We start from the raw sequence: 25983 nt of genomic DNA on the forward strand, positions 1-25983 counted from the left end.
ACCTTGTCCATGAGTACTATGACTTGAACGAGCTAGTCTCAAAAGGCTCGGCCAACATTGACGAAATTTGGTTGCTGTTCAAAGCACATGTTATGCACTGCTTGAGGCAATTTGTCCCACAAATACAAAAGAACACCAATAAGCGCAACCCATAGATAACACACAATGTAACTAATTTAAAACGTAGAATAAGAAGATTGAGAATATCTAACAAATTATGTCCAGTTACAGACTTCTGCCAAAAAATAAATTCGTTAAACAGACTGCTAAAGGAAACAGCAAAGGTAGGAAAACAGTGCTTTTGCAGTACAGCGCTTAGCAATCTTATCAAAGACTCGCCCAGGAATTCTGGCGTTATGTCAGGCACAAAGATAACCGTCCAAAACTGTGATCGCCGAAAGAAGAAAAGAAACAAGCGGAAGCGTTTAACGCATTCTTCCATACCGTATTTGCCCCCAGCAATGGCATTACGTATGCTTACAGGCCGGAATATATAGAGCAAAATGAGGCACTGGGTGCTCCAGTCATAAATGAAGCAGGCTATTATTATTATTATTATCTCACTATTATTAAATTTAGATGATAAAAAGTGCAGCGATCCCGACGGAATCTCGAACTGTTTCCTGAAACGTTATGCCGACCCTGTAAGCAAATATTTATGCCTTATGTACAATAAATCAATCTCCGAACAATGCCTTCTAGCAGAATGGAAAATTGCTAAAATAGTTGCTTTCTACAAATCGGGTGATATCTCTTGTCATTAAAATTATAGGCTTATTTCTCTCACATGCACATGCTGCAAAATCTTAGAACATATTATCTTAAAATCCGTTACAGAGTTCATTGAGGCAAATAATGTTCTCCATCCCTGCGAACATGGCTTCAGCACTGGTCTGTCTACCATTACCCAACTTGTTGAGATCCTACACGTTTTTGCCAAAGCAATTACAGTGTAATCTCGATGATACGATCACGGTAATACGAATTTCCGGATGATACGAATTTTTCTGTGGTTCCGGCCGAGCCCCATTACTTTGCAACGTGCTAGAGAACGGTTTTACGAATAAATTTTCTACCTGCGTCGGTTGATACAAAAATTACCGAAGACACTTTGGAAATTCTAAAGTGTGCTTGGTGAAAGCCAGACGCTGCTGCCGTCTGTGCTCCAATTCATTCGCTTTGGTGTTCAGCGTATTGCCTGTTGCTGCTGCTGCTTTCATTCTGCTTCCCTGCCTTTGGTACCCGGCGATCTAATCAGTCGCTGTTGGCGTTTTCATTGTGCCTCCCTTGCTTTCGCATCTGGTGACATGTTCCGTCAGCACATGCGCATTCGCACCTTGTTCTTCTGGCGTTTAGTGTTGGGGGAATCCGGTGCCTGCTGCCGCTCCCCCAAACCGCTTGGCGCGGAATCACTGGGCCGCCTCAGAGCCATGCGTCTCACTCACTCGACTGCAACGAGACGTCTCGCGAAGGAGCGGTGGTGCAGCCAGGCCCCGCACACTCTCAAGTTCTAGCAATCGCCACAGAGGGCAAAAAATCAACCGCGGCGCGTTCCAGCATAAGCGTGTAATTAGAGCTACTGTAATTTGGTCGCATACTTTGTATTTTTTCTGCTAGGGACGCTCAACGCGGCTCAATATTTGATCTATAAATGCACACATAATAACCGTCAAACATAGTTAACGTGTAACTTTCTGCAAAATAAACAGACAGTTGTTTTTATTAAACTTCCGTTATTAAAGCCTGTGCTTTATTACTTGAAGAAAGGTTTTGAGACCTCACTGACGTGTGATAAGCAGCCGCCTACTGGTATCGATTGCAGTCCGTGCCATTTATCGATTCAAATTGTACGGCGGTTATTTTTGCAAATGGGGTGGTCGTTGCCTTTGTGCAGCATCACGCAGGTTCGTCTTAATTAGCCAACAATAATATCTCAGCCAGTTTATGCATCCGACATCCGATAGCTGCTACCAGACGATTGTGTTGAAAGACGGTGAATTTTATCAGCTGCGGCGTTTCACTGACCTAATGGGTACATTAACGGCTTCCGTCGTCAGTGGTCTGCCACGTAATGACGGGCTGCTTGAAAAAAATGTGCTAGCTAGCATGAAAACTCTTCGCTGGAACCAAGCACAGTCTGTCTGGGAACTACCCAAGAAAGCGGATTAACCTTGCAGCTTCTGGGTGTGTGCACCGGTGAGTCAAAAAACACTGCTTCACATTTTCAGCTTTCAATTTCTTCAGGCGCAAGGCGGGTGAAACAGATTGCTGTAGTCATATTTTTTTTTTCAAGGTGGAAAATCGTAATAAAGTTATTGCTCTTCAAAGGCAATTCAAACAAGGCTCTTGTTATTTTGCCATGTTGCTAAAATTCCTAGCACGGAGTACAGTATAAAAATAAATAGTTTTGGCTGTGTCTGTATGAATGATACACTGTGATAAATTCACAGCAAATTAGTGCAAGTGTACATCCGGTGATACAGGTGGATTAATATCATTTGATACATAATAAAATTACTACTGTGTTTATTACCTAGTAGCTGGCAAAAAATTTAATCGAGGCTTCACAAAGCACAGCCCGCACAAGGACACCATTGAAAGAAATGCACACTCAAAACAGTGTTGTGTGTGTTTTCTGTCATAAAGCATTTTCTGCACTGTTCTTAGTCATACATGAATCACAAACTCACCCACGCTTCCACCATAGTAACTGAGGCTTTCTTCTTTTGCCTCCAGCCTCCAAGGTGCTGCTCATATTTGATCACCACTTTGGACTCTATTGTCTCTGGACGTACAAGCTGCCAGTGAATGTGTCACCACAAAGGCAGAATCCTCGCAAGGTATGTTTCTGAACACTTCAACTAGAACTGTGATTTGTTCATTTATTGTACAAACTTTTGTTTCACCATTCTTTGCTTGCATGTTTGTCATGGCTTCACGATTTCTCTTTTCAGGAAAAAGGGCAAAAGAGAGATTATTGGTTTGCAAGCTGCCCCGCCAAGCCATAAGAAGCTCAACGGACACCATAACAACAACAGGTCCTCTTGAACTACGTGCCTCACCATGAAATGTTTGCAAGTTTACCAGATAGAGAGAGGGCTGTGAGCCCTATCAGGAAAGCAACAGTCTACAGTTTTGTATCATACCGAGCAGGAACGCTAAAATTTGACATACAAGCTTGCTTGATTTTAAGGGCATTTTATGACAATCGGAGAAGTAACAAGTTGAGTCCCAACTTGTGTCTTTTCTCGTCGTGTAGCAAGCTCCTACTTGGTAATACACAAATTCTGTCATTTGCTATTTGAAAATCAGATTGACAGGCATTACCAACAAGTATCACATGCTCCTTCATAGCGTTAATTTTTTACATGAAACTGCAAAGAACTTTAAAGCCTTCAAAACCGCTCAGTGCAATTTTGAGGAAATGATGCTTCATGCTCACTGAAGCACTCTTCACTTTATTATTCTATTTTTTATTTAAAGTATGCTCAGGGCCGTATGCCATTAAAGAGGGGAGTGGTTACAAAGCAGTAGAGTAAAACAAACAAACAAGAGCAGTGAGTTTTGGTAATACAGTGATTCTCTTGATTATACACTGTTAGCTAATGTATTGCAAAAAAGTTTGTTATCGGGGATGGCTACGATACTTGAGACAAGGTGGTTCCATTCCTGAGATGTACAGGGGATGAAAGATTGAAAGAAAGACTTCGTGTAGCAAGAATCAATGCCTGCATTACTGCAATGATCGATGCAGTTTGAAATGTACTTGAGGGCATGGTATGAAGTCGTCGTTAAGTGTGGTATGAGGGAAAATTTTATGAAATAGTGAAACATGGTGACTAGCTAGGGTAATAAGTGCCCGTTAGCTTCATTAAGCTTATACTCGCGGCACAGTTATAATTAGAAAGAATGATACGAGCAGAGTTATGTTGTTCTAGTTCAAGTGAAGTAGTAAGGATGAACACGACTGGGATCCCATATTGCAGATGCATATTCAAGTTTTGAGCGTGTTAGCATCTTGTGAGGGTGTAGTTTTAAAGTAGGCAGCGCTTTGGAAAAGTTGCACTCTAACCCGAGCAGGTGAATTGCATTGTTAATGACATACCCTATATTGGTCCAATTTAATTTATTTGTAATGTGTACACCATTATATTTATAGGACATGATGAAATCTAAGGGAGCATTATTAAGATGGTATGTGATAAGGTTAGAATTAGATCTGGGTATTGCATTTTTCATTTGCAAAAATCAGTAACTAGGCTAGCCCTGCACCGTAAGAAATGGCTAGAACAGGCAACTTCACACAACTGGCCTACTCCACACTTCTCAAACATGACGAACCAATAAAATCAATTTTTCTTTCTCTTCAAACAGCAGATGACATATCTGAGGACAGTATGTTCACAAAAAGTTTTTGAAATATACTAGAAGTTTGGCTTAACGTTCAGCCAATCAACAGGGGACGAGCAAGGGAAGCCTCAGCGTGGGAACTTATCTTCGTCGCTGACCTCACAAATATGTTTGATTTTTGAAACGTTGGCTACAGGCTTAGGCTTCCCTTGCTCACCTCTGTTACTCAACTGATGTGTTCATCTCCTTGTAACCTTTTTGCATTGTTTGAACACGCAAGCCGAGATGTTTTCTCAACATGAAACCGTAAATTGCATTTTACAAGGATCAGTGAGCATTAATTGGGCATACATATATGTTTATTTAGTGTCCTTGTTTACACACAATATTGGCAGAGGTCCTTGTAAGCACTGTTGTCTCCATAACGTTTCTCGCCTTCCTACGAATACTGCACTTGTGACAAAGCCTTTACTGCTGCAGCTGAACGCTAAATGTGCAGTAGAAATATCAAGAACACACAATATGTGATCTAAAATTTAGCATAAACTTTTTTTCCCTCTAGACTTTGCGCCTCTCGCCAATATGTTATGAAAACAATGCCACATTGCAGTTCGAGCTTACCTTATTGACAGTACATGTTTGCTGAGCACTTCTTATGTTTCTTTTTTTAAAATCTAGCTGAAGTTGTCAAAGGCAGACAACATACTTATAGTATGGGACACGTGAAACAGCACTGTGTGCAACACAAGTACTAGTGTAGGCCAGCACAATATCGTTGTCCTTGCTTTAGCGGCACGCCAAACGTGACGAGAAAACATTGCTTGATTTCAGCTTTCGATTCCGTTAGATTACTGTCTGTGTTTCTTTATATTGTAAACTCAGTAACTTACACCGTAAGCTCTACCTGACCTGTACGAAAATTGTGGTCATGTATGTACTGCTTCACTCACGATTGACAATAAACAATGTAAGCTTACTTGTCTGACATGTTTCTTTTGCCAGTTGAGGCCTCTCGGTCACCTGGCGATATAATAAAGGTATGGATAGTCATTTTAGAGTATCATACACACGAACACTGCTCTGAAAGCGGTAGCAAAACGCCAAAATCCAGCGAGCGAGCTGCACAGCGAACCCCACCAGCCGCTACTGTAGCGGCCATATTGTTCACTACGTAATGATGATGATAATAGTGCCACCGCCATCTCTAGGTAATGCCTACTTTACTAGATGCCTGCCGCGTTGTCCGGTAATCTCGGTTCCAGACCCTCCCCCTTTTCTCTCCTCCGTATGGATGGATGGATGATTGAAGCTCAACTCTTTGAATCGGGTGGCGGCAGCGTGCGCCACCTAGCCTTGAATGGTACTATATGAATGCATACCTATGTATTTACTCCTTTACTTTTGCGTTGATATTATCCACCAATCAGATAGCCTCCTTTTAGTTATTTTTACCTGTTCAAAGTCTATTTTACTTTCACTGTCTTTAAAACCCAAAGCTTTGAATAGTTCCCCGTTACATTCAACTGCAGGGTGAAGTTGTTTACAAGCAAGTTTCAGGTGTTCAGCCATTTTCTCCTCCTCTCCACACGCCCTGCACAACAAATCTATCTCCTGGTATCTGGCTCGGTACGTTTTAGTCCGCAGTACACCTGTTCTGGCCTCAAAACAACAATGAGCTTCGCTTAGAGTTACCGTAAATATTTTCTTTGGCTATTTCTTGCTTAAACGTCCTGTATCTACCCAATGCTGATTTGGTTTGCGTCTATGTTTCCCACATACCCCTCTCTATCTCCTTAACCTCTTTCTTGACGGATGATTCCTTACCTGTCCCCCCACTGCTGCCCAAGTATTTGCTTGTCACTTTTCTAGTTCGCTTCCTCCACCTTGTGTCAACATTCCTCGTGTGTAAGTAACTGAAAACCTTCCTAGCCTACCACATTTCCCCCATTTTTCTCAATCGCTCCTCAAATGCTACCTTGCTACTAGCCTCTCTGCCCTCGAAAGAAGACCATCCCAGATCCCCCTGCACTCCAAGATTTGTTGTCTTGCCATGTGCTCCCAGAGCGAGCCTACCCACACCACGTTGCCTAGTTTCCAACTGTTGCCGGGTCTCTGCTCTCATACATAGAACTGCATTGGCAAAATTCAGGCCTGGAACCATTACCCCCTTCTATATCCCTCGTACTACCTCGTACCTATTGTAGTTCCACAGTGCCCTACTCTTCATAATCGCTGCACTTCTGCTACCTTTATTTGTTACATATTTTTCGTACTCTGTCAGAAACTCAATGCCATTATTTATCCACACCCCAAGGTAATTGTATTTATCGACTGTCTCCAGCGTACCACATTTGTCCATCAATCCCTGCAGATCTTCTGCATTGTCAGCCATTAATACAATATCATCCGCGTACATCAGTCCTGGTAATGACTGTTCAATCAATTTTCCTTGCTTGAAAAATGATAGGTTGAAGCCGAGTCCGCTTTGCTGTATTTTGGCCTCTAAACCTTGTAGGTACAGCATAAACATCAGAGGTGACAATGGGCACCTCTGCCTAAGCCCCCGATGAATCATTACAGGCTCCGAAACCTGCTTTTCTCATTGTATAATCACCCGGTTACATTTATAGATATCTTTTAAGAAATTGATTACTTCATCTTGAACTCCTAAAGTTTCCAGAATGCCCCACAAGCCCTCTTGAAGTACACTGTCATAGGCTCCCTTGATATCCAAAAAAGCCAGCCATAGGGGTCTGTGTTCCTTTTCAGCTATTTCAATGCACTGTGTTAGTGAGAACAGATATTCTTCAAGCTTCCTATGCTTCAGGAACCCATTTTGTAGCTCCCCAAGCACCCCCTCGTTCTCTACCCATGCCTGCAGTCTGTCCTTTATAATCTGCATAACCACCCTGAAAACCACTGACATCACTGTTATAGGCCGGTAGTTATTTATGTCAGCTTTGTCCCCCATTCCCTTATATGTCATTCTCATCCTACTTTGCCTCCATTCGTCAGGTACTTTACCATCTATTAGCATTTTGCTCACCACCTCCCTTAATGCTTTCTTAGATTTCGGGCCCAATTTCTTTATTAACATAATTGGAATACCATCGGGTCCTGCTGATGTGCTACTTGGTACCCTCTTCTCGGCCCTTTCCCACTCTCTTTGTCCAAGCGAAAGCACTGGATTGACCGGGCTATCCCTCCCTCTCTGACATACTGCATGCACCATTTCTCTGTTCTGTAAATTTTTCCCTCATCAAGGTTTCTATATGGTCCATTGCCTCCTCTCCTTCTAACCGAGTACCCTGAGCTGTTACTATATACCTCTGCTCTAGGCTTGTCCTATTACCCAAGGAATTCAGATGTTGCCAGAATTTCCTAGCTGCCTGTTTATCTTTTTTATTGCTTATTTCTGACTGCCATTGGGACCGTTTTGTCTTGATTTTCTCGTTGATCAAATGGGATGCTTCCCTTCTGCATTTTATGTAGTTTACTCATTTCCTCTCTTCTTCTGCTTCAGGTTCTCCCTTACTTTTGGAATACCTGTGTTCCCTGGAGGCTTCCTGACGTTTCTTTACGGCCTTCTTAACCTCTTCATCCCACCAGCTCTTGAGTTTTCGTATCCCTTGCCTCGTTTTCCTGACTCGTGCCTTACCTAGCTCACGCTCAAATAGTCTCATTAACTTTGGGTAAGTCTAATCAATTTCAGTACCTTCCGATATTTGCTTTTCAATTTGTTTGGCTGCTATTTCCACTTGGTCTTCTGAGTAAAAAATCACATCTGGCATTTCCTCACGCATCGTTCGTGCTTTAGTTTCCCTCTTAAAACTCAACTTGATACGTTTGTGGTCACTGCCTATACTTCTGGAGCCCTGTTCATCTATAATCATGGCTCCTAATCTATCGTACATCCTATGTGACATTAACGCATAATCTATTGTCGAGTGTCGATCCCCTACCTCCCATGCTATGATCCCGTCACACTTTTCAGTAGAGTTACAGACAACTAAGTTATGCCTCTCACACATATCCAGCAGCATGTTGCCTGTGGAGTCTGTGTACCCAACCATATCTTCAACATGCGCATTCATGTCTCTTAATACAATTATCTCACATCCTTTTCCTAGCTCATTGATATCCGCTGCTATACAGTCTAACATTTTTTTGTTTTCCTCTTTAGCATTTGATCCTGTCCAAAGGTATACAAAGCCTAGAAGTGTTTTCGCCCCTGCTACTTTTCCTTTTAGCCATAAATACTCCTTGCATTTTTGTTTGACCCTTTGCCAATTTGTATTTTTTTGTCGTATTGCCGTATTTTTGCCGTAATTTGTATCTTTGCCACGAAAAGGCAACGAGCGCCTCTCGTGGCGAACGCCTGCAACTTAGATCATGTGCTGCGGCCTCTGAGATTGCAATGACATCTGTCACCGTCTCGGAGGCCCGCGATAACGCGCCGGCGGATGCATTCAGCCATTTTTGTAGGAAACTATGCATTCAGCTGCCACTGCCACATCCGCCGGAAGTTGAAAAGGCAACGAGCGCCGCCCAAAGAGTTTCTTACTACATAGCGAAAAATCTGGTGCTGCTGCGCTGTGGTATGCATGGGAATGCCGGTATATTGTGACTTCGGATTGGCATCGTTCTTGGAGAAACAGGACACCTTGAAGACGCACTTGGCAATCACCATTCCGTGTGTTGTAATGATTCATTTCCTACTAAAACAGCACGTAAAAAGCTGTTTTCGTTTTATTATTACGCAAAAACATGTTTTGTTTAACTATGAGAACTTGTTATTGCGTGTACGATTATACGTTACGTAAAAAGTATCAGCGGGCCACTAATGTTTGAGGACAGTCGACAAGGTTCGCGATCGCTTTGAAACAGTTTGTCGTCTGTTCTTGCTTTTTTTCGCTTTGTCATGCATTGTAGGTGAGTAAAGATGTAGTATGCGTGAATGGAAACATTTTATGAAGGTTTTACTTTGAGAACGCATTGTTTGTGTAGCCATATCCACGTTTTAGACGAAGCCTCGTACAACACCAGCCAACACGAGCCTCGCAGACACATATACCGTCATTGCCATGACGGCACGGTGCCCCCTTAAGAAACTCCCATAGACGGTGGCGCCAGATTTCCCTCTAGGTGTTATAGTGAGAAACTCTATGGCACCGCCTCATGGAATTTATGTTGAACTAAGGGAACTGGCACTACAATAGGAAAGCGAGCAACGCGGCGGGCATCTAGTAAAGGAGGCATTGCTATAGGTCGCATACTTTAGTTCGCAACGCCACCGCTACTCTTATTTCCATAGAGTTTCAAACTCTATGCTTATTTCCGTTGCACTGTGGAAGGTACAGTTTTCCTTCTCTAAGTTTGTAGAGGTGCTCTGTGGTGCAGCTGCCACCGCCGACGCGCGTGCGCTTGTTCTACTGGTTCTATCGCTACTGTGTGACGTCACGGTTGCTATGCACAGCTGCGCTCCCCACCGGCATGCCAGTTGCTAAGGGGGGGGGAGGAGGTTGTGCCGCTGCGCGGAGGAGAGGCCACAGTTGGCACGATTCCAGTGCACGGACAGACGCGACCACGAGCATGACCCTTAAAGGGACCCTGAAACGATTTTGACAATTTTCTACAAATGTACTGAGTCGTTACAGTAGGTCTTTCTGATCATTAATTGACACATCCAAATGCTTCGCGTAAAGCGCGTAATTTATTATAAGGTTTTAAAAAGGCACATCGCTGGCAATCGCAGCACACTGCGCGGCGGAATTTTAAGCTGCCCCTACCCATATGACGGAAATCACCCATATCACGTCAGTGGGGCGAGCTATCCGATTGGCTGACCAAGGCGTGATCAATGATTTTTCCAACTTTATGGTAAACAAATGATGTTTGTAGTTGGAAGGTTATATTGTTATAGTTGGAATGTTAGTTAATTTGTTTTTATAAAAAGAAAGTAACATAAAGAGAATGCACAAGAACAATTTTTCAGTACACTTAAAGGGGTGGAAACGTGAAAATTTTCATTCATGCGTTCTTCAGTTCAAGCATTGCGTACTGCTGCAGGAAGCACGATACACACCGCGTGATTCATATATACCCGATAAATAATTTAATAATAGCATTATTATACCGAGCGATTTCGGTTTCTGGGCTCCAGGTGATGCTATGACGCATAGGAGAGGAAACGCAACATGGATTGGTCATGTGGGTCACAAAAATAGCGACGTAAAACTATGCTGCGTCATCTGCTCGTGCATACGTGTGCTCTGCCAGCAGAGGTAAACAACTGGCGATTCGAAGTGCATGTCGCAATTATTCGAATTATTGCGAAGAGCGACAACAACGGTAAGAAAATATTGCGGCTTGTGAGAGTCGGTGATTCATTCCGAAGCACCGTAAGCTTTAGGTTTGAAGTGAACCGGAAAAGGCCTAGCGACAATATCGGTGGCGCCAAACGATCAGAGGCGGGGAGGCTGCCGTCGGTGCCAGAGTGACCACTCCTCGGTCGCTGACTGACCCCTTCGCCGTACGGCTGCCGCACAAATGGGTTCTGGGCCCGTACTCTCTACGGCAAGGAAATCTTGCCGTTCGCGAGCAAAACCGCCATCGTACGGGGGCCCACGAACGGCAAAAGGTGTGCGGCGAGTTTCCGTGCTGGTAACGTGGACGGGCCTTTACATTGAAAAAGGCCAAGCAAGACTGCTCCGAGCTGCCGAACTTTGCGACTGGCAGATGCTACGTCAACTGCTCTCTGTGACAGCGCTGTGCATGTCTCGGATAGCCAGGGCCCAGGGTTAGCTCGGTTACAGCTCTAGTGTTCTAGAAGCCTGTAGCATAGAGAAAGGATTTTAGAATGACAGGAAGCTGAGCTATAGTTGGTTAGGATTCATAATGAAAAGAAGGGGTAAGGCGTTCAGACATAGACACAGGAGCAGAGAAGCGGACAACACGAATGCCGCATATCCTGGTGTCTTTCGTAGTCGGCCGGCTAGTGTTACACTCAACGTGTAGAGGCCCGTGCACATTGCTGGCACGGCTACTCGCCGCACGCAGTTAGCCATTCGCGGGCTGCCATGTGGCGTTCATTTTGTCCACTTCTCTCCTCCTGTGTCCATGTCTGCACGCCTTACCCCTTCTTCGCATTAAGAAAGGATTTCTGTATGCCCGTAGCTTGATCATAGTAGAGGCTATGCCAACACCACCTTCTAGGTGGTGTTGGCTATGCTCGGTCGCTCGGCTCAGCAGGCTCTGTAATCGGCATTTCTTCGCTACTCATCATACGTCACGTTTTTGTGCTAGTCTGCTATGACGTCAAAATTTTCGTTCCTCCGCTGTGACGTCATAACTGCCGCGCTAGCAATGGGTCTTGACCATGAGAAGGAGCTTTTAATGAGTTTTTGGAGCTGGATTAAAGTTATGTTGAAATGTTTGCAGCGTCCAATACCTCGTTGTGGGTGTCCTTGCATACGGAAGCAGCCTACAACATACTTTTTATAGCCTCAAAATTTGGTGTCCCAACCCCTTTAAGCACTTCCGGTACACAGCAAGTGTCGTCTGCTTGTGTTACAATGTGCTCCGTCTTTGACGAAAGCTCCGCCATCAGTGTCGGTCTGTCGTTTCACGAGCGCTATGATTCGACTTTGTTGCATTGTGGACTGCAAACGTAGCGACTGGCAATATGTCAAGCTGCGACATCGTGTCCCTCTGCAAGCCAATAGACGAGTGGACTGGCTGCAGCGCATCGGACTGCCGCTATTTGATTGGCGCCAGGATTTGCGTGATTGCGGCCGTCACTTTACACCGGAAGATTACTAACGCAATAGCGTTTCGCGAGTCCGGTATTAGGTTAAACGCAAGCGCAAGGGGACAGGGCCTGGCCATGTCCCCTTGCATGTCGTTTCAGGGGATAGCCCAATGTTGTGAAAACTGCCAAATGGCCATCAACTTTGATAAAACAGTTTCAATGTCAGTAAGAAAAAAGAAATCCAACTTACTTTTACATGCAGCTGTGATAATACTACTATACTTAACACTGTCACTCAGTATAAGTACTTGGCCGTTATCATATCATCAGACTTAGAATGGTCTGCTCATGTAGAGCATGTAGCAAGCAAAGCGATGCGAAAGCTTATGTTCTTAAACCGGGCCCTGCGATACTCTATGAAGGAAGCCAAGCTCTTGGCCTATATGACAATCATACGTCCTGTCTTAGAATATACGAATGTGGCGTGGTTCCCCTTTGCCCAAAATCAAATTGCAACTCTTGAGGCTGTCCAGCGAAAAGCCGCACATTTTATCTGTAACAGATATAGTCGCACCAACTCGCCTACTCAGATGCTATCCGAGATTGGCCTTCATACACTAAGCAGTCGTGCGATGCTGTACTGACTCAAATTTTGTATCTCATCCTGCATAATAAGGTTCATGTGGATTTTAACACCTATATTTCCTATAGCACATCCAGGGAAGCCCGTCATAAGCATCACTTTACACTTTAAGAATATTCTTGCGCTAACAATACATTTAGTTTTTCATTCTTCCCATGAGCTGGTCACGACTGGAATGCTTTAGCCCAGGCAGTAGTCGCACAGCCCACCGTTGACAAATTTGTTGAACTTGCTGGCCAAACAGTACTGTCAGCAACGGCTAAGTGATGTTATCATCATTGTGGTTATCATTGTTTTAATTACCAAGTGTTTTTGGAAATCTATGACGTGAAATTATGGATGATGCTGTCAGTTATATATCTCATATGCTCGTCCTTCTTCCTTTCTTTCTCTTTCTGCAAAACATCATATGGAATTGAAATAAGTTTATTGTGTGTTATGTTTTTGCCATACACATTGCTGTTAACATAGGTCCATTAATCCTTTACACTTACTAAGTACCTTTTTGTATTGTATATATGCCTGTACTACAATGTCTACAGACCCTTCTGACCCACTCCTTTAAAAATCCCTGATAGGATTTATAGTATCACAATATGAATAAAATAAAATAAAAATGTCCATGCACCATTCTGCTCATTTTCTGCTTGCTCCTTTATTTTGCTGTTGATCACTTAGTGTATGGTTAGTATCAGGGTTCGGTACACAGTACATAATTTTTCACTAATCCAGTGCTGCACGGGGCTGCAGCCACAGATTTCTTTTGAATGTGCATGGCCGAGTGAAAACAAATGCACAGACAAGGCTTTTTCTCTAAATGTAAAAAAAAGCCTTAAAGTAGCCACCATCCCGCCATTTTTCCGAGACTGCAGTTAAGAGGCAGTAAGGATACTAAAGGCAAACATTAAGTCTAACTAAAGTGACAGATTAGTGCTCAAGAATCTATAAGGTGTCAGTATTATCATAAACAGAGCCTTAATAATAGAGAAATTGAAGTAAACATAGGACATGGATAGACTCGCCTGGTACATTCAAACATTTGCCCGATGTTGAAAGCACTCCTCACATAAATTCTGTCACTAGTACTCAACCATTCGTTGCAAAAGACATCCTTGTATTGTATTATAAGACTAAATAAAATGCTACTTGTCCAATTCTATTTCATGTTTTAGAAAAAAGAACTCATCGAAATTACCCTTGACAGCGACGCGGGTGGTGGAAAGTTTCATTTTTGCTTGACTTCACGCCGCCCACGCTTTTGTGTTTCACTAGTTTTGTTATCACGTAGTGCTGCACTGGTTTTGCTGGCTCGTAGAGCTCGTACAAACTGCAAGTAGCAGAGAATTCAACTTCCATGTGATGTCGCAGGATGCCCGAACGGTCTTGCACCACTTGACCAAAAAGCAGTTGTAGCGGCGAATCCACCACTCTGTCTTGGCTCAGTAGCGCCATCTGTCGGGCGATAACACCGACGAACTCACCGCCGGCAACAAAGGGTTGATGGCATATGCAACGTCACCACTTCCCCGGTTGGGTGGCGGGAGATTTGAATTTTGAAAAAAGTATTTGGACCCTTCAGATACAGTTTTCTCGTAAAATAAGTCTTTTCTTGGCGTGAAACAAGCGTTGAGAGTTTTCTAGAATGGTATTTAAACAGTCCACGTCGACTTAGTATTTGCCTTTAGTGTCCCTTTAAACTTAATTTCTAGGTTTTCAGAAAAAATTATATTGCTGTGTTTATACATGTAGTATGGTATTTCTTAATTGTATTTGTTGTCATATGAAGCTGTTGGTACATTTGCTCCTGTTTCTTGTTTAGAGGCCTTCACTCAAGAAGCGAAGAACATGTTGACAAGTGCTGTGGGACCTGTATATGCATCTGGCATCCTGGCAGCTTTTTCTTGTGTATGTTTTGCTTCTGTTTATTTGTAGTATGCTGACTGGAGTGACCTATAATTACACTTCCATGCAAAAATGTTTTCACATCATGCAAGTTCATTGCATGTATAGAAGTCTTGCATGGAATTGTAGTTGATGCGTAGAGATCCTGAAGTCGTTTCATGTCTTTTGCAAAGTAGTCTTCCTTTCAAGTGCAGAGGAATAAGATAGGAACAGTATCTTGCTGCCAAAGCCTTGTGCCGAGATATCTCTGAGCTTTTTTCATTGTTGCGAAGCAGTCTTGTCTTCAAGTCTGTAGGGTTAGCTTCGAAAGATAATCTTGTTACTATCTATGCATTTTGATACAGCCTTGGCTGTGTTTCTTCAGGAGGCTGATTGCAAGGAGCTGGTGGCCTTCTTGAAGAATCTTCTGTTTATTGTGTCACTTTGTGAACTTCCTTTGTCAAGTGTGGAAAGCATCTTCATTGAGCTTAGGTACGACTTTTTTCAATTCTCTTGCTACAAAAAAATCTTTGTTAGAACTTAGGATGAGTGTGTAAGGGAAAGGGTGATGTTTCATACAAAAATTCATTAGATATTCTGACCTGATTCAACTTGCGGCCACAGGGTATGGGACAGAAGTTTATGTAAAGAATACATGCATCTAATTAGTACCTAAAATGATCCCTCCAGTGATGTCTGAGATATAACAACCATACCTCAGATATCTTTTAATTTGATTTTACTGTTGTATAAAGATAGATCGGAGACAGATGCAGTAAGAAAATGTGTAGTTGGTTCACATGATCATAAATTATTTGACTGATACTTTTCAAAATACAAACAGTATGCATTTGACTCTTATGACTCTAATGCCAATACGGTGTGCCTAGTTTGGCATGTAAAAGCCTGGAATTGTTTTTGTTTTTTTCTAGAGGGGCAAGAGTTTTAAGGATGCAGGCTCTTCCTCATGCATTTGATTTATGAAGACAGCCAAATTTTGAACCAGGAAACATTTGTGCCCACTTTTACTGGTAGGCAACAAGGAGTAACCAATTTAGAACCCAAAGTCTCTTTTACAAGAAGTAAGCACTCAGTCACTAGGTAATGCATGCAGGTTCAGTGCGCAAGCCACCAAAGGACCTAATATAAAATACTGTCTGTAGCACTAGTGAGTATAAAATTTGTATGTGATATCAATGACTGAAATGCATGTTTCAAGCACATATGATGTTGACATACAGCTTCAAATATCAAAGATTTGGTTGACTTGCTTGATCAGCTTTTATAGAACCTAACTTGTACACCTGTAAGTTGGCAATTTTCTGAGAGCATGATGTGCCTTTTTCCTTTTGATTTATTTGCCAGCATGAACAAAAATTACCATGAAGTTCTGTTGTCGGTGCTTTGGGAAGGAGTGGTCCATAACACTGCACTTGTCCGAAGCAATGCAGGCCGCCTTTTTGAGCTTCTAGTTGGGACTGTGTCCGATCCATTGCTGAAAAGTCATGTGACTCCAGCGCTTGTGACTCTTGCAAGTGACCCTGAAATGTAAGCTCACCAGCTATTTATGTTGATGCAGTATGTTTTCATACATTGTTTTTTTGCATTGCAGTTCTGTGCGCATAGGAACAGTGAGACCATTCGGAATGATTTTGGCAACAAGCAGTCAAAAAGATGTATGTTGTGCTTCTGATCTTTCTGTTCTTTGTTCTCTCTTAACATGTTGATGTAGTAACTGATAAACGTGGAATTGGAAGGTAAAACCCTTGATAACCCTTGAAGGTAAAAGGGCAAGCTTAGTGTAAGTATGAACTTGGTTATTTTGGTGTATTGTGAACATATGTACAGTGCGCTGCGAAAAAATATTTGGAAAAGCAAGTATAAAAAGGGCATTGTTGCCATATGTATGATGATTATTAAAATTATATAGTACAGTCGAAACCTGCAATAATGAAATCCCATGACAACGAAATTCTTGCGACAACAAAATATTTTCATATCCCCAGCCCAGCGAATACCCATAGGATTCAATGCATTTCACACCTCTCGATGACGAAATGTCTCTGTACTACAACCCCGCATCAACGAAATTTGCTGGAACGTAACCCCTGCATATTACCAACTCACGCAAGGTTAGCAGGCTCCAAAATGTGCTCAAATGTGATTGCTTTACACTAGAATTGCATAAAATAGCACCACATTACACTTGCATGGGTGCTGCTATTTTTGTTTGCAAGAACAACCAAGTGCTGGGAGCAATCGTGTGCGCTGGAAACACGTCATGGCTGCCATCTTGTTTGTTGATCACCCATTTGAAGTTGCACGCATGTTGCTACCAACAGGTGATGATGGTTTTTGCACACCTAGTGCAGTGCATAATGTGCGTCTTGGTGAAAAAAAAAATGCTGCAAAAACAAGCAAATCCATGTCCCACCGGCGTGGAATTGTTTATGGTGCTTGAGATGGCAGTCACAGCATGGAGTGCCACGCATCGGGCCGTGATTGAGCGATCGTCTGGGAATACACATCCCTTGCTTCAAGAACGCTGGCTTTGGTGCCACCTGACAGGCATCGCGTGCGGATTTGGCGCCGGACGTAGATTTGCGCAAAGGGGCCGTAATCTTGGTCGATTGCGTTCGGGTATACGAGATACGATCACTTTTGTGCTTGGCATCGGACGCATCAGCACCTTAGGGCGACAGCGTACTCTGGTGAAATGCTGCTGTCGGCATGGAGCGTTGTTGCTCTCCGTTCAATGCCAAGTTAGCAAAATTTCGCAAAAGTGATCAATGCATACGGTGCAATTTGTACTGTCGGAAATGCGGTTCTGTATCCTCAAGCAAGCTTGCCAAAGTAGGCTAACGGAATTTTGACAGTAAAATTTCTTTCTGCGATGCATTACCTATCTGTACTGTCTCATTTCGCAACAATGAGATTCTAGCAAAACTGTATTTTTTCGCATTCCTCGCTGCTTTCGTTGTTGCGAGGTTGAAATGTACATATATATATTCTATAATTCTGAATAACTTTATTTAATAGCACATTCACAGTCGTGAATAGGCCCCTGCAGTTATTCCTCCGCTGCGGCAGTGCAGGGCTTCCCTGCAGTGTGCAAGGGAAGTGCTTCCTAAAAATCAAACGAGATAAACAAGTCTTGTGCCATTTGATTTGACGGGATGTGGTGCCATCCCTCCACAGCTTGAGTAAGTTTCAATGGAATCATAACTTCCTAGTCACTCACCGGTGGGTGGGTCACAATGCCCCAAAGGAATATGACAAGTGACCCCCTGTGGGTCGTCATGCACAGGAAGTGGTACTTGAAAAATATTTGCCACATTGAACGTGTTAGCTGTTAAAATTCATTGTCGAGTGCTTTAGTCACCTACTATATAATAATGAATAATTTTGTGCGAAAAAGAGGCAGGAGCAGCAATCTTTCTGGTAGGGGATAAAATAAAAACCACATGCTGTTTTATTATTTTTTATTACTTTGAACAAATTAAAAAAAATTACCTGTGGCAGTTTGATAAATTTCTGTTCAAAGTTCACAATATGTATCTCTTGTGTCGCTTTCTTGCTTTTTTTTTTCTCTTTCCCCATCATAGTTGCTTGATAAAGCATTCATGCAGCTGCAGACTTTTCTTGAAGACCCTCTGCACAGAGATGACCGCTCAATGCAAGCTGAGTTTATCCATATGTTTGCGTCATTAGGCCCAAATACAGAGCCACGCTTTAGAGACGAATGTAAGTAATCAGCTGTTTTTGTCATTCAGCACTAGGCTGAGAACCATTGCTGAGTCAGGCAATGAGTAGAGTTACTTCCTTCAAATGACTTTTGGAGCCACAAGGGTTTCACTTGGTCATATAATCATGCAATTCAATATTTTGCATGCTATGAGCAATGTGTGGGAAAAATAATTACTCAGGACATGGCATCTTGAAAACTACTAAACAGGATGTATTAATCTACAGTAACAGCCTTACCAATTGAAATCACGCCCATAAGTCAAAAATTAATAACCTGTTTAGTGAATCTCCTCTAATTACTGAGTAGGTATTGCACGAAAATTATCCTGGTGGTGGAAGAGAACTCATGGCCAAACGGTATTAGTAGTATAATCATACAGTCGAATCTCGTTAATTCTAACACGCTTAATTTGACCATCCAGTTTATTCAAACTAACGCCGTGGTTCCATAAAAGTTGTGTGTATTCTAATGGGACAAAACGCCCAGTAATTCGAACGGGCAAGCATTTGCGACATTTAATTTGAACATACCGCGCTCCGACAATCGACAGTGCTAGCAGCAGTGTGCCAAATCACATGGTGGCGCCTCCGGCCAGCATTGGTCTGACTGCGCCATAGAAGAAAGGCTTAGGAGAGACCCCTCAATTGCGTGCGGGGGGGGGTAACAAAAAGAAGAAAAAAAAAGAAAAGGAAGAAGAAGAAGAAGACCTATGGCAGAAATTTCACCCTCTCTCAAATGGCAAGGTCGCTGTTTCTGCATCTCGTGCTGTAATGCCCCAGTTACACTAGCTGCAAAATGCGCGCTGCGGGAGGGATCAGTCCTGAGCCGATTTTCCATGGCTCGCCGTGGCGGCAGGTGAGCGATGAGTAGAGGAGACCAATAAGAGTGGCCCCCTACAGTGACGTACACGCAGGAAACTGGTATCATATGGACCCGCTCCATTCGTACTCGCGTCTAGTTCAGCCAGACCCCTTGTTTCGCTCTATGGTCTGCTCGCGTCAGCACTCGCTTGTGTTTGTTTTGGTTGGCTTGGTTGGTCTTGTTTGCATGTTTTTCTTTCTTTTTTTTTTTAACAATGACGCATCTAAACCGAGACGCCTCGATGGAAAGGTTGTTGGAGACAGTGCACCATATCTGATTCTGTATGACAAGACAGATGCTGAATACAAGGACGCGAAGGTGACACCCAGTACCTCATTCTCCTTGTCTTTTGAATGCAGCGACGCCGCAACAGAAGGGAGCACACCAGTATGATTATAATCAGTGGCAACAACTTCGTCATCTTGATAAGACATGACTCGTGTTAAGAACGCAGGACGAAGAAGGTAAACACAGTGGCAATCTGTCAGCAGACAAAGTAAAACACACGCGAGCAAGCAGAGGGAAGCAGCAGTGGAAGCCCAGTCCTGGCCTCGGCAACTCTGCTGCTTCAGTGGCAGTAGGTGGCAGGGGTAATTAGCGGCATCCAGCAAGCTGGTGGGAAAGCCAATTCGCTTCTCTCCCGTCTTTCCTTGCAACTATGCTCCCCTCGCCTTCCCTCTCAACTCCCTTATTTTAAACATTCTCCGCACCGGCACTGGCGCCGTCAGCCCCGCTGGCTTGGTGCCAGCTTAGCCCGCTCTTTGAAGTTTTGTTTTCTGCTGTTATCGGGAAGTGAGCAATGGGTGGCATGGGCAGTTTCGTTTTCCTCACTCGTGTGCTTGCGCGCCGCAATATTTCACTACTCTCACCGTTCGTGCGTGCTATGGTACACAAATACTTCAAGAACAAGTCTTTCTTTTAATTCGAACAAATTTTCTGACCCCTTCGAGTTTGAATTATAGAGATTCGACTGTATATAGAATCTTTATTTTACAATCTAGACATGTAGCCAGAACTCAAGTTGCCCGATATATGTGTGCTTGTTCAGGCCTTGCATTGCATGTCTAAGTTTCACAGCAGTAGAGAGGAAGATTTAAAATTTGCACTGCTGCATTCACCAGTATTGTCATTCGTCACTTGCTGTCAAACGTATATAAGCGCTTAAATTTGCATCTGCTTTTTGTTCAATTCATGTTTGAACAACGCAGAAATGTATTCACGATGTCCACTAAGTTGTATTTTCTGTTTTGCATATTTTTATAACGACAAACATGTTTGCAATAGTCTGCACTCGACAACACTAGCAATGCTTCATCATCTCTATTGCCTTGGTATGGGGAAATTCACTGTGCTTAGCAGTGTAGCCTACACACCCAGTGACCTTCTGCATTGGGTCAACTGAAGTGCAAGTACTATGCCTCAAACACATGCAGGAAGGCTTGTTATCAAAGGAAGCACAAGGATGTTGCTGAGGATATGATTTAACGTGAACATACAACATATATAACATGTACAGGGTATCCCAGCTATCATGCATCGCGTTTTTATAAAAAGGACTGGCCATTCTACGTGAAAGTAACCAAGTGCATATTCTCCACAGTCGAGTAAAGCAGCCACCAGAGCAAGGTAAATCTGCTGGGTGAAAGTGCTCAGACTTAACGAATGCTGCAGGAATGAGATCATGAGGTGACGGCGAGAGGAGCCTGCCCCTCAGGTACTGTTATGAGCTGTACACAGCTTAAGATGAACCGCGTGCACTGGCAGCAGGCTCCACATTGCAGTGGTGCTGGTGGCTGCAGGGAATGTATGCCTGCTCCTCAGGTACTGTTATGAGCTGTACACAGCTTAAGATGAACCACGTGCACTGGCAGCAGGCTCCACATTGCACTGGTGATGGTGGCTGCAGGGAATGTATCCTGGCTGAAGTAAGACCAGTATGGCGTTCCCCTGCAATCGTTGGGGGCAAATGGTTCTTATTAATGAGTGAACTGGAGATGGGGGGCCATAAGGTCCCCATACAGAACCAACGGAAAATTATCTACCAGAAACTTGGAAGAACAGCAATTATAAGATTGGGGTGGACGGTGACCAGGAGGGTGAGAATTATCTGTAGGCTGCACGTGCAGGTCTATTGAAAGCATGTTAGAACTTGGGCATACAACTGCGCTCCTAGGAACTGGTCTTTATGAGTCATCAGCCAGCCTTTCAAAAACATGAGCAGCATGTGTGCTATTGTGGTAGACTGAGCAGAATGGATAAATGTAAAAGTGGAAGCGGGACATAGGCTGCAAGGATAGTTCTTTGTGTGCACAGGCAATGTCAACTGTACTTTAAAGTGTATAATATTGGGACACTAAGATGGCCTGTACAGTGTCCGCTCCTGCAGACAACCATCACATGGCATTTCATATAAATGAAAGTTTGTTTTGCTACTAATTTTAACCTCAGCACTTGATTTAAACGTTAGATAATTTGAACTGGTTTTGCACATCCTGAAAGACTAGTTTTACAAAATAGACTGTACTTATAATAATTCAAGTAGAATTTGCATCATAAAACAGCATTAGTCCACCTTCTTATATACTACCTCTGCAAATGTTTGTGCTACATGGAAATCAAAGCTTCATAATTCAAGCTTCACTAAGTATTCATGAATATGATTTGGAATCCTACTACTTATTTGACCGCTAGCATGAATATTGATTTGCATAAAATTGAGATGTTGGTATTTGAGTTAATGACAAGAATTATGCTGGACTGATTTGCCTTTTGGATCCTTTCGTCTGCAGTCAGTAAGTGTGCTCTTATGTCTATTTTGAAATTTTAGTCATCTTACCTCACCTTGCAATCTTGGCTATGAGAAACAATCAGAATACAAATGACTCATCAAGGGTGGAAATCATGGAGTTGCTTCTTGAAGCCTACAGTGCATTGTCTTGCACCTGTATCCTTTAATAACTGTGCAATGGTTGAACATTACTCTTTGTTCTCATTTGGCTATCCCTGCGCAGTTTCTTGTGTCGTAGTAAACTGTATTGCCGCTTGAAGCACTCATGAATTTAGGCTTTAGTTATAGATTGTATGTCATGAAATGGTTTGTATGAAATTTACTTGCATCTTACTAGCATCTGTTGATTGAACTGGCACTGCATGTATGGGCAAATATATTGCATTGATTCTAATTCATTATACTCTGCTTCATACATAGGAGGCAATGCTGCAGAAGCTATGCAAGTAGTGCAGTCATGGAAGTCTCACTCCACATGTTTCGAAGCGCAGTTGTGTTGTATTTTATTTATGAATGCTGCGATCCTAGAGAGGTCATAGCAGGGGTCGTAGATAACTGTTTCAAAGAATAAGACACAAAATAAAAAGCACATGAAAGCAAGGAACTATCTAATGATCAATGAATAGCATAATAGTTTAGAAGCAAAAAGCAGAAACAAAACCGTAAATCACCCTAAATTATACAATTGTAATGAAGCAGACATGCATTGTGTTACCAATAGCAGCTAGGAGATGACGACAGCGACCCGTGCTGTGATAGGCAAGAGAGCTCGGGCTGTTCGTTGCTGCTAGGCTGCTGTTTATCTGCTGCATCTCACCTTTAATTAAACGTCATTCCATTTGTTGGAGATTGCTTGAATCCCTCAAGTCACCGTGGAGCTCCGCAATCGTACGTTGCCCACTGATACCATGACTGGTGTGACCTACGCACTGAGTGTACCCATGGCTGCACCTGTCACTTGCGCTGGCGTTCTCGTTCTCTGTCAGCGCGACCCGGCCATCTTTTGTGGGACTGGAAAACATGATGTCGAAGACTGGCTGTCCTCCTATGAACGTGTAAGCGCTCACAATAAGTGGGACGACCAGTCTAAACTGAATAATGTCATCTTTTACCTTGCTGACATCGCAAATCTATAGTTCAAGAATCACGAATCTGACATTTCAAGTTGGTCCGCATTCAAGACACATTTTGCCGAAGTGTTTGGCCGCCCCGCTGTCCGCAACTAAGCACTGAACAGCATCTACGCCAGCGAGCATAGCAACCGGGCAAGACTTTCCCCAGCTATATTGAGGATGTCTTGGATCTCTGCAGTTGTGTTAATCCAGCGACGGCGGAGGATGAGAAGATCAACCATATTCTGAAGGGTATTGAGGATGACGCATTTCAAATGCGTCATCCTCAAGGCCTCAAATGGCCAAGAGTCCAACCAACGTCACCGTATTCTTCAACCTGTGTCAGAGTTTTGACGAATTGCACCGCCTATGTAACATCGCCCGCCAAAACGTCCCACAGGCTGCCTCGACCTCTGCCTTTGCAGTTGCCGCTGGCCATGCTTATCATTCTGCTCCTCGTCCTTCAGCTCAAGGATTTCATTCGCGAGGAAGTGGCCCGACAGCTGTCGCTGCTCCCTCACAGCTAGGAGCCTGCCTGAACACTGACTCCGGTCATGCAACAAGCCATTCGTACCAAAATATCTGACGCACTTACCCCTGTTCGCCCGCCAGCTCCTGTGACGGCACTGCTCTCCTACGTTGACTACCCGCTGCTACTCGCGTCTCCGACGGCACCGCTCTCTTATGCTGACTACCCATCACGAGTCACACCTCCGCTGCTCAACTATGCTGCCATGCACGACAACTCCCACTGTCATATTCCGTCCCACCACCAACGCAGTGGGTTCCCCCTGCTTTCGTTTCACGGCAGTCACCCCAGCTTCTTCGTCGAGCCGACACGTGGCGCACACCAGACAACAGGCCAACTTGCTTCGCCTGTAGCATTACTGGTCACATTGCGCGCCTTTGTCATCGTAACATGTCCTCGCACCGGGATGCCTTCGACCAGTTTCCCTAGGCATCACAACATGCTGCCTAGATATGCTGCCAAGATGCTGCTTGCTCGCCGCTGAGACCCTTTGATCGCGACCACCGTTGAGGCAGGCGCCGTTCCCCTTCTCCACGTCAACGGTCGCTGTCACCTATGCGTCGTCGGCCACCTACAGCTGAGGGAAACTGACTAGCACAGTTCCGGAGGCAAGAACTGAAAGCTCATCGAACTTTCTAAGCCCTCAATTTTCACCACAGAATGCCATTGACGTCCATGTCGAGGCAGCATCCACCCAAGCGCTTATTGATACCGGGGCCGCCGTTTTCGTCCTCCATGAACATCTTTGTCCGAAGCTGAAAAAAGTCATGACCTCTCCATCTGGCATGGCACTCTGCAGTGCTAGTGCACAACACATTCATCCTACAGCTGTATGCACCGCCCGTGTAGTCATCCAAGACGTTTTGTATGCCATTGAGTTTTTTGTGTTGCCTACTGTTGCCATGATCTCATTTTCGGTTGGGACTTCCTGTCACATCATAATGCCATCATTGATTGTCCTCACGCACAAGTGGCCCTTTCGCCGCTATGTGACTCACCATCGGTCGGTGCCGACCTCAGCGTTCACAAAGTCTTCGCTAATGATGATACTGATCTACCTCCGGAGACGTTGGTGCTTGTGACCTTGTCGTGTACTGCCATGCCAGACTCAACTGTGGTATTTACGCCGTCTGACATGCTTGCTCACCGCAAGGACTTATTTCTCCCGTTCGCCGTCCTCACTGTTAGGTCTGAATCTGTTTTGATACCCATCTGTAATCCGCACCGGTATCCAGTAACCATACTGCGTGGTGAGACCTTAGGATTTGTGCAAGCTGTCACATGTATTGAAGACCTTGACGTTCACAATGGTGCTACCCGTTTACATCTGGACGCCATAACTTCCATGTCATCAACACCGCTTTCAGCAGTTTTCTACAATGCTATCGCCGCAGACCTTTCGCCATCTCATTGCACTTAACTTCTTAACTCTACTGAACGAGTTCGTTTCTTCATTCAACTGCAACGAACCATCCTTGGGTCGCACGACAAGTGTCTCTCATACTATTGACACCGGTTCCCATGCCCCCTTGTGACAGCATGTGTATCGCGTTTTTGTGCAAGAGCGCCGTGTTATCATGAAACAAGTGGACGACATGCTGCAGCACGGCGTCATTCAGCCTTCTCAAAGCCCTTGGTCATCACCTGTCATTCTAGCACGCAATGAAGGTGGCACCACCATTCGGTTTTTATTGATTATCGCAGGCTAAACAGGATTACAAGAAAAGACGTCTACCCACTGCCTTGGATCGACGATGCTCTTCACTGTCTGCAAGGTGCCAAATACTTCTCGTCTTCAGATCTCCGCTCTGGCTATTGGCAGGTTCCCACAGCTGAGGCTGACCGCCCAAAGACAGCTTTCATCATTCCCTATGGCCTGTACGAGTTTAATGTTATGCCTTTCGGGCTCTGTAATGCTCCCGCTACCTTCGAGCGCATGATTGATACCATCCTTCACGGACACAAGTGGAAGACTTGTTTATGTTACCTAGATGACATAGTTGTTTCCTCACAGGATTTTTCGACACATCTCGCCTGTCTGCATGACATCCCGACCTGTCTCACTTCAGCTGGCCTACAGCTCAACCTCAAGAAGTTCTGTTTCGGTGCCCGAAAATTAACTGTATTGGGTGATGTTGCCTCGAAAGATAGCATCCTTCCTGAGCCCAACAAGCTTCGCGCAGTCGCCGACTTTCCGAAGCACACATCTATCAAGGCCCTGCGAAGTTTCATAGGCCTGCAGAAATTCGCATTTATTATCGCACCCGTGACGAAGCTGCTTACCGCAAGCACAGGCATTTCCGTGTGGTCATCAGCATGCA

At 44.0% G+C, this 25983-nt stretch overlaps 1 protein-coding gene across 2 annotated transcripts in view; it reads left to right on the forward strand.

The window, feature by feature from the left end:
- The window catches only part of LOC135911130 (RAB11-binding protein RELCH homolog), a 210901-nt gene that overhangs the window by 115317 nt on the left and 69601 nt on the right, over window positions 1-25983 (forward strand). For both annotated transcript variants that reach the window (XR_010567225.1, XM_065443265.1), the window contains exons 16-21: window positions 14563-14648; window positions 15010-15116; window positions 15990-16172; window positions 16237-16300; window positions 18230-18368; window positions 22061-22177. Coding sequence is in view for 1 of the 2 variants with exons in the window: in XM_065443265.1 (XP_065299337.1) it covers window positions 14563-14648; window positions 15010-15116; window positions 15990-16172; window positions 16237-16300; window positions 18230-18368; window positions 22061-22177 (696 nt within the window). In the remaining variant the exon portion in view is untranslated. The remainder of the gene's footprint in view (window positions 1-14562; window positions 14649-15009; window positions 15117-15989; window positions 16173-16236; window positions 16301-18229; window positions 18369-22060; window positions 22178-25983) is intronic.

Source organism: Dermacentor albipictus, chromosome 1, assembly GCF_038994185.2.
Source record: "Dermacentor albipictus isolate Rhodes 1998 colony chromosome 1, USDA_Dalb.pri_finalv2, whole genome shotgun sequence".
Taxonomy (NCBI): Eukaryota; Metazoa; Arthropoda; class Arachnida; order Ixodida; family Ixodidae; genus Dermacentor; species Dermacentor albipictus.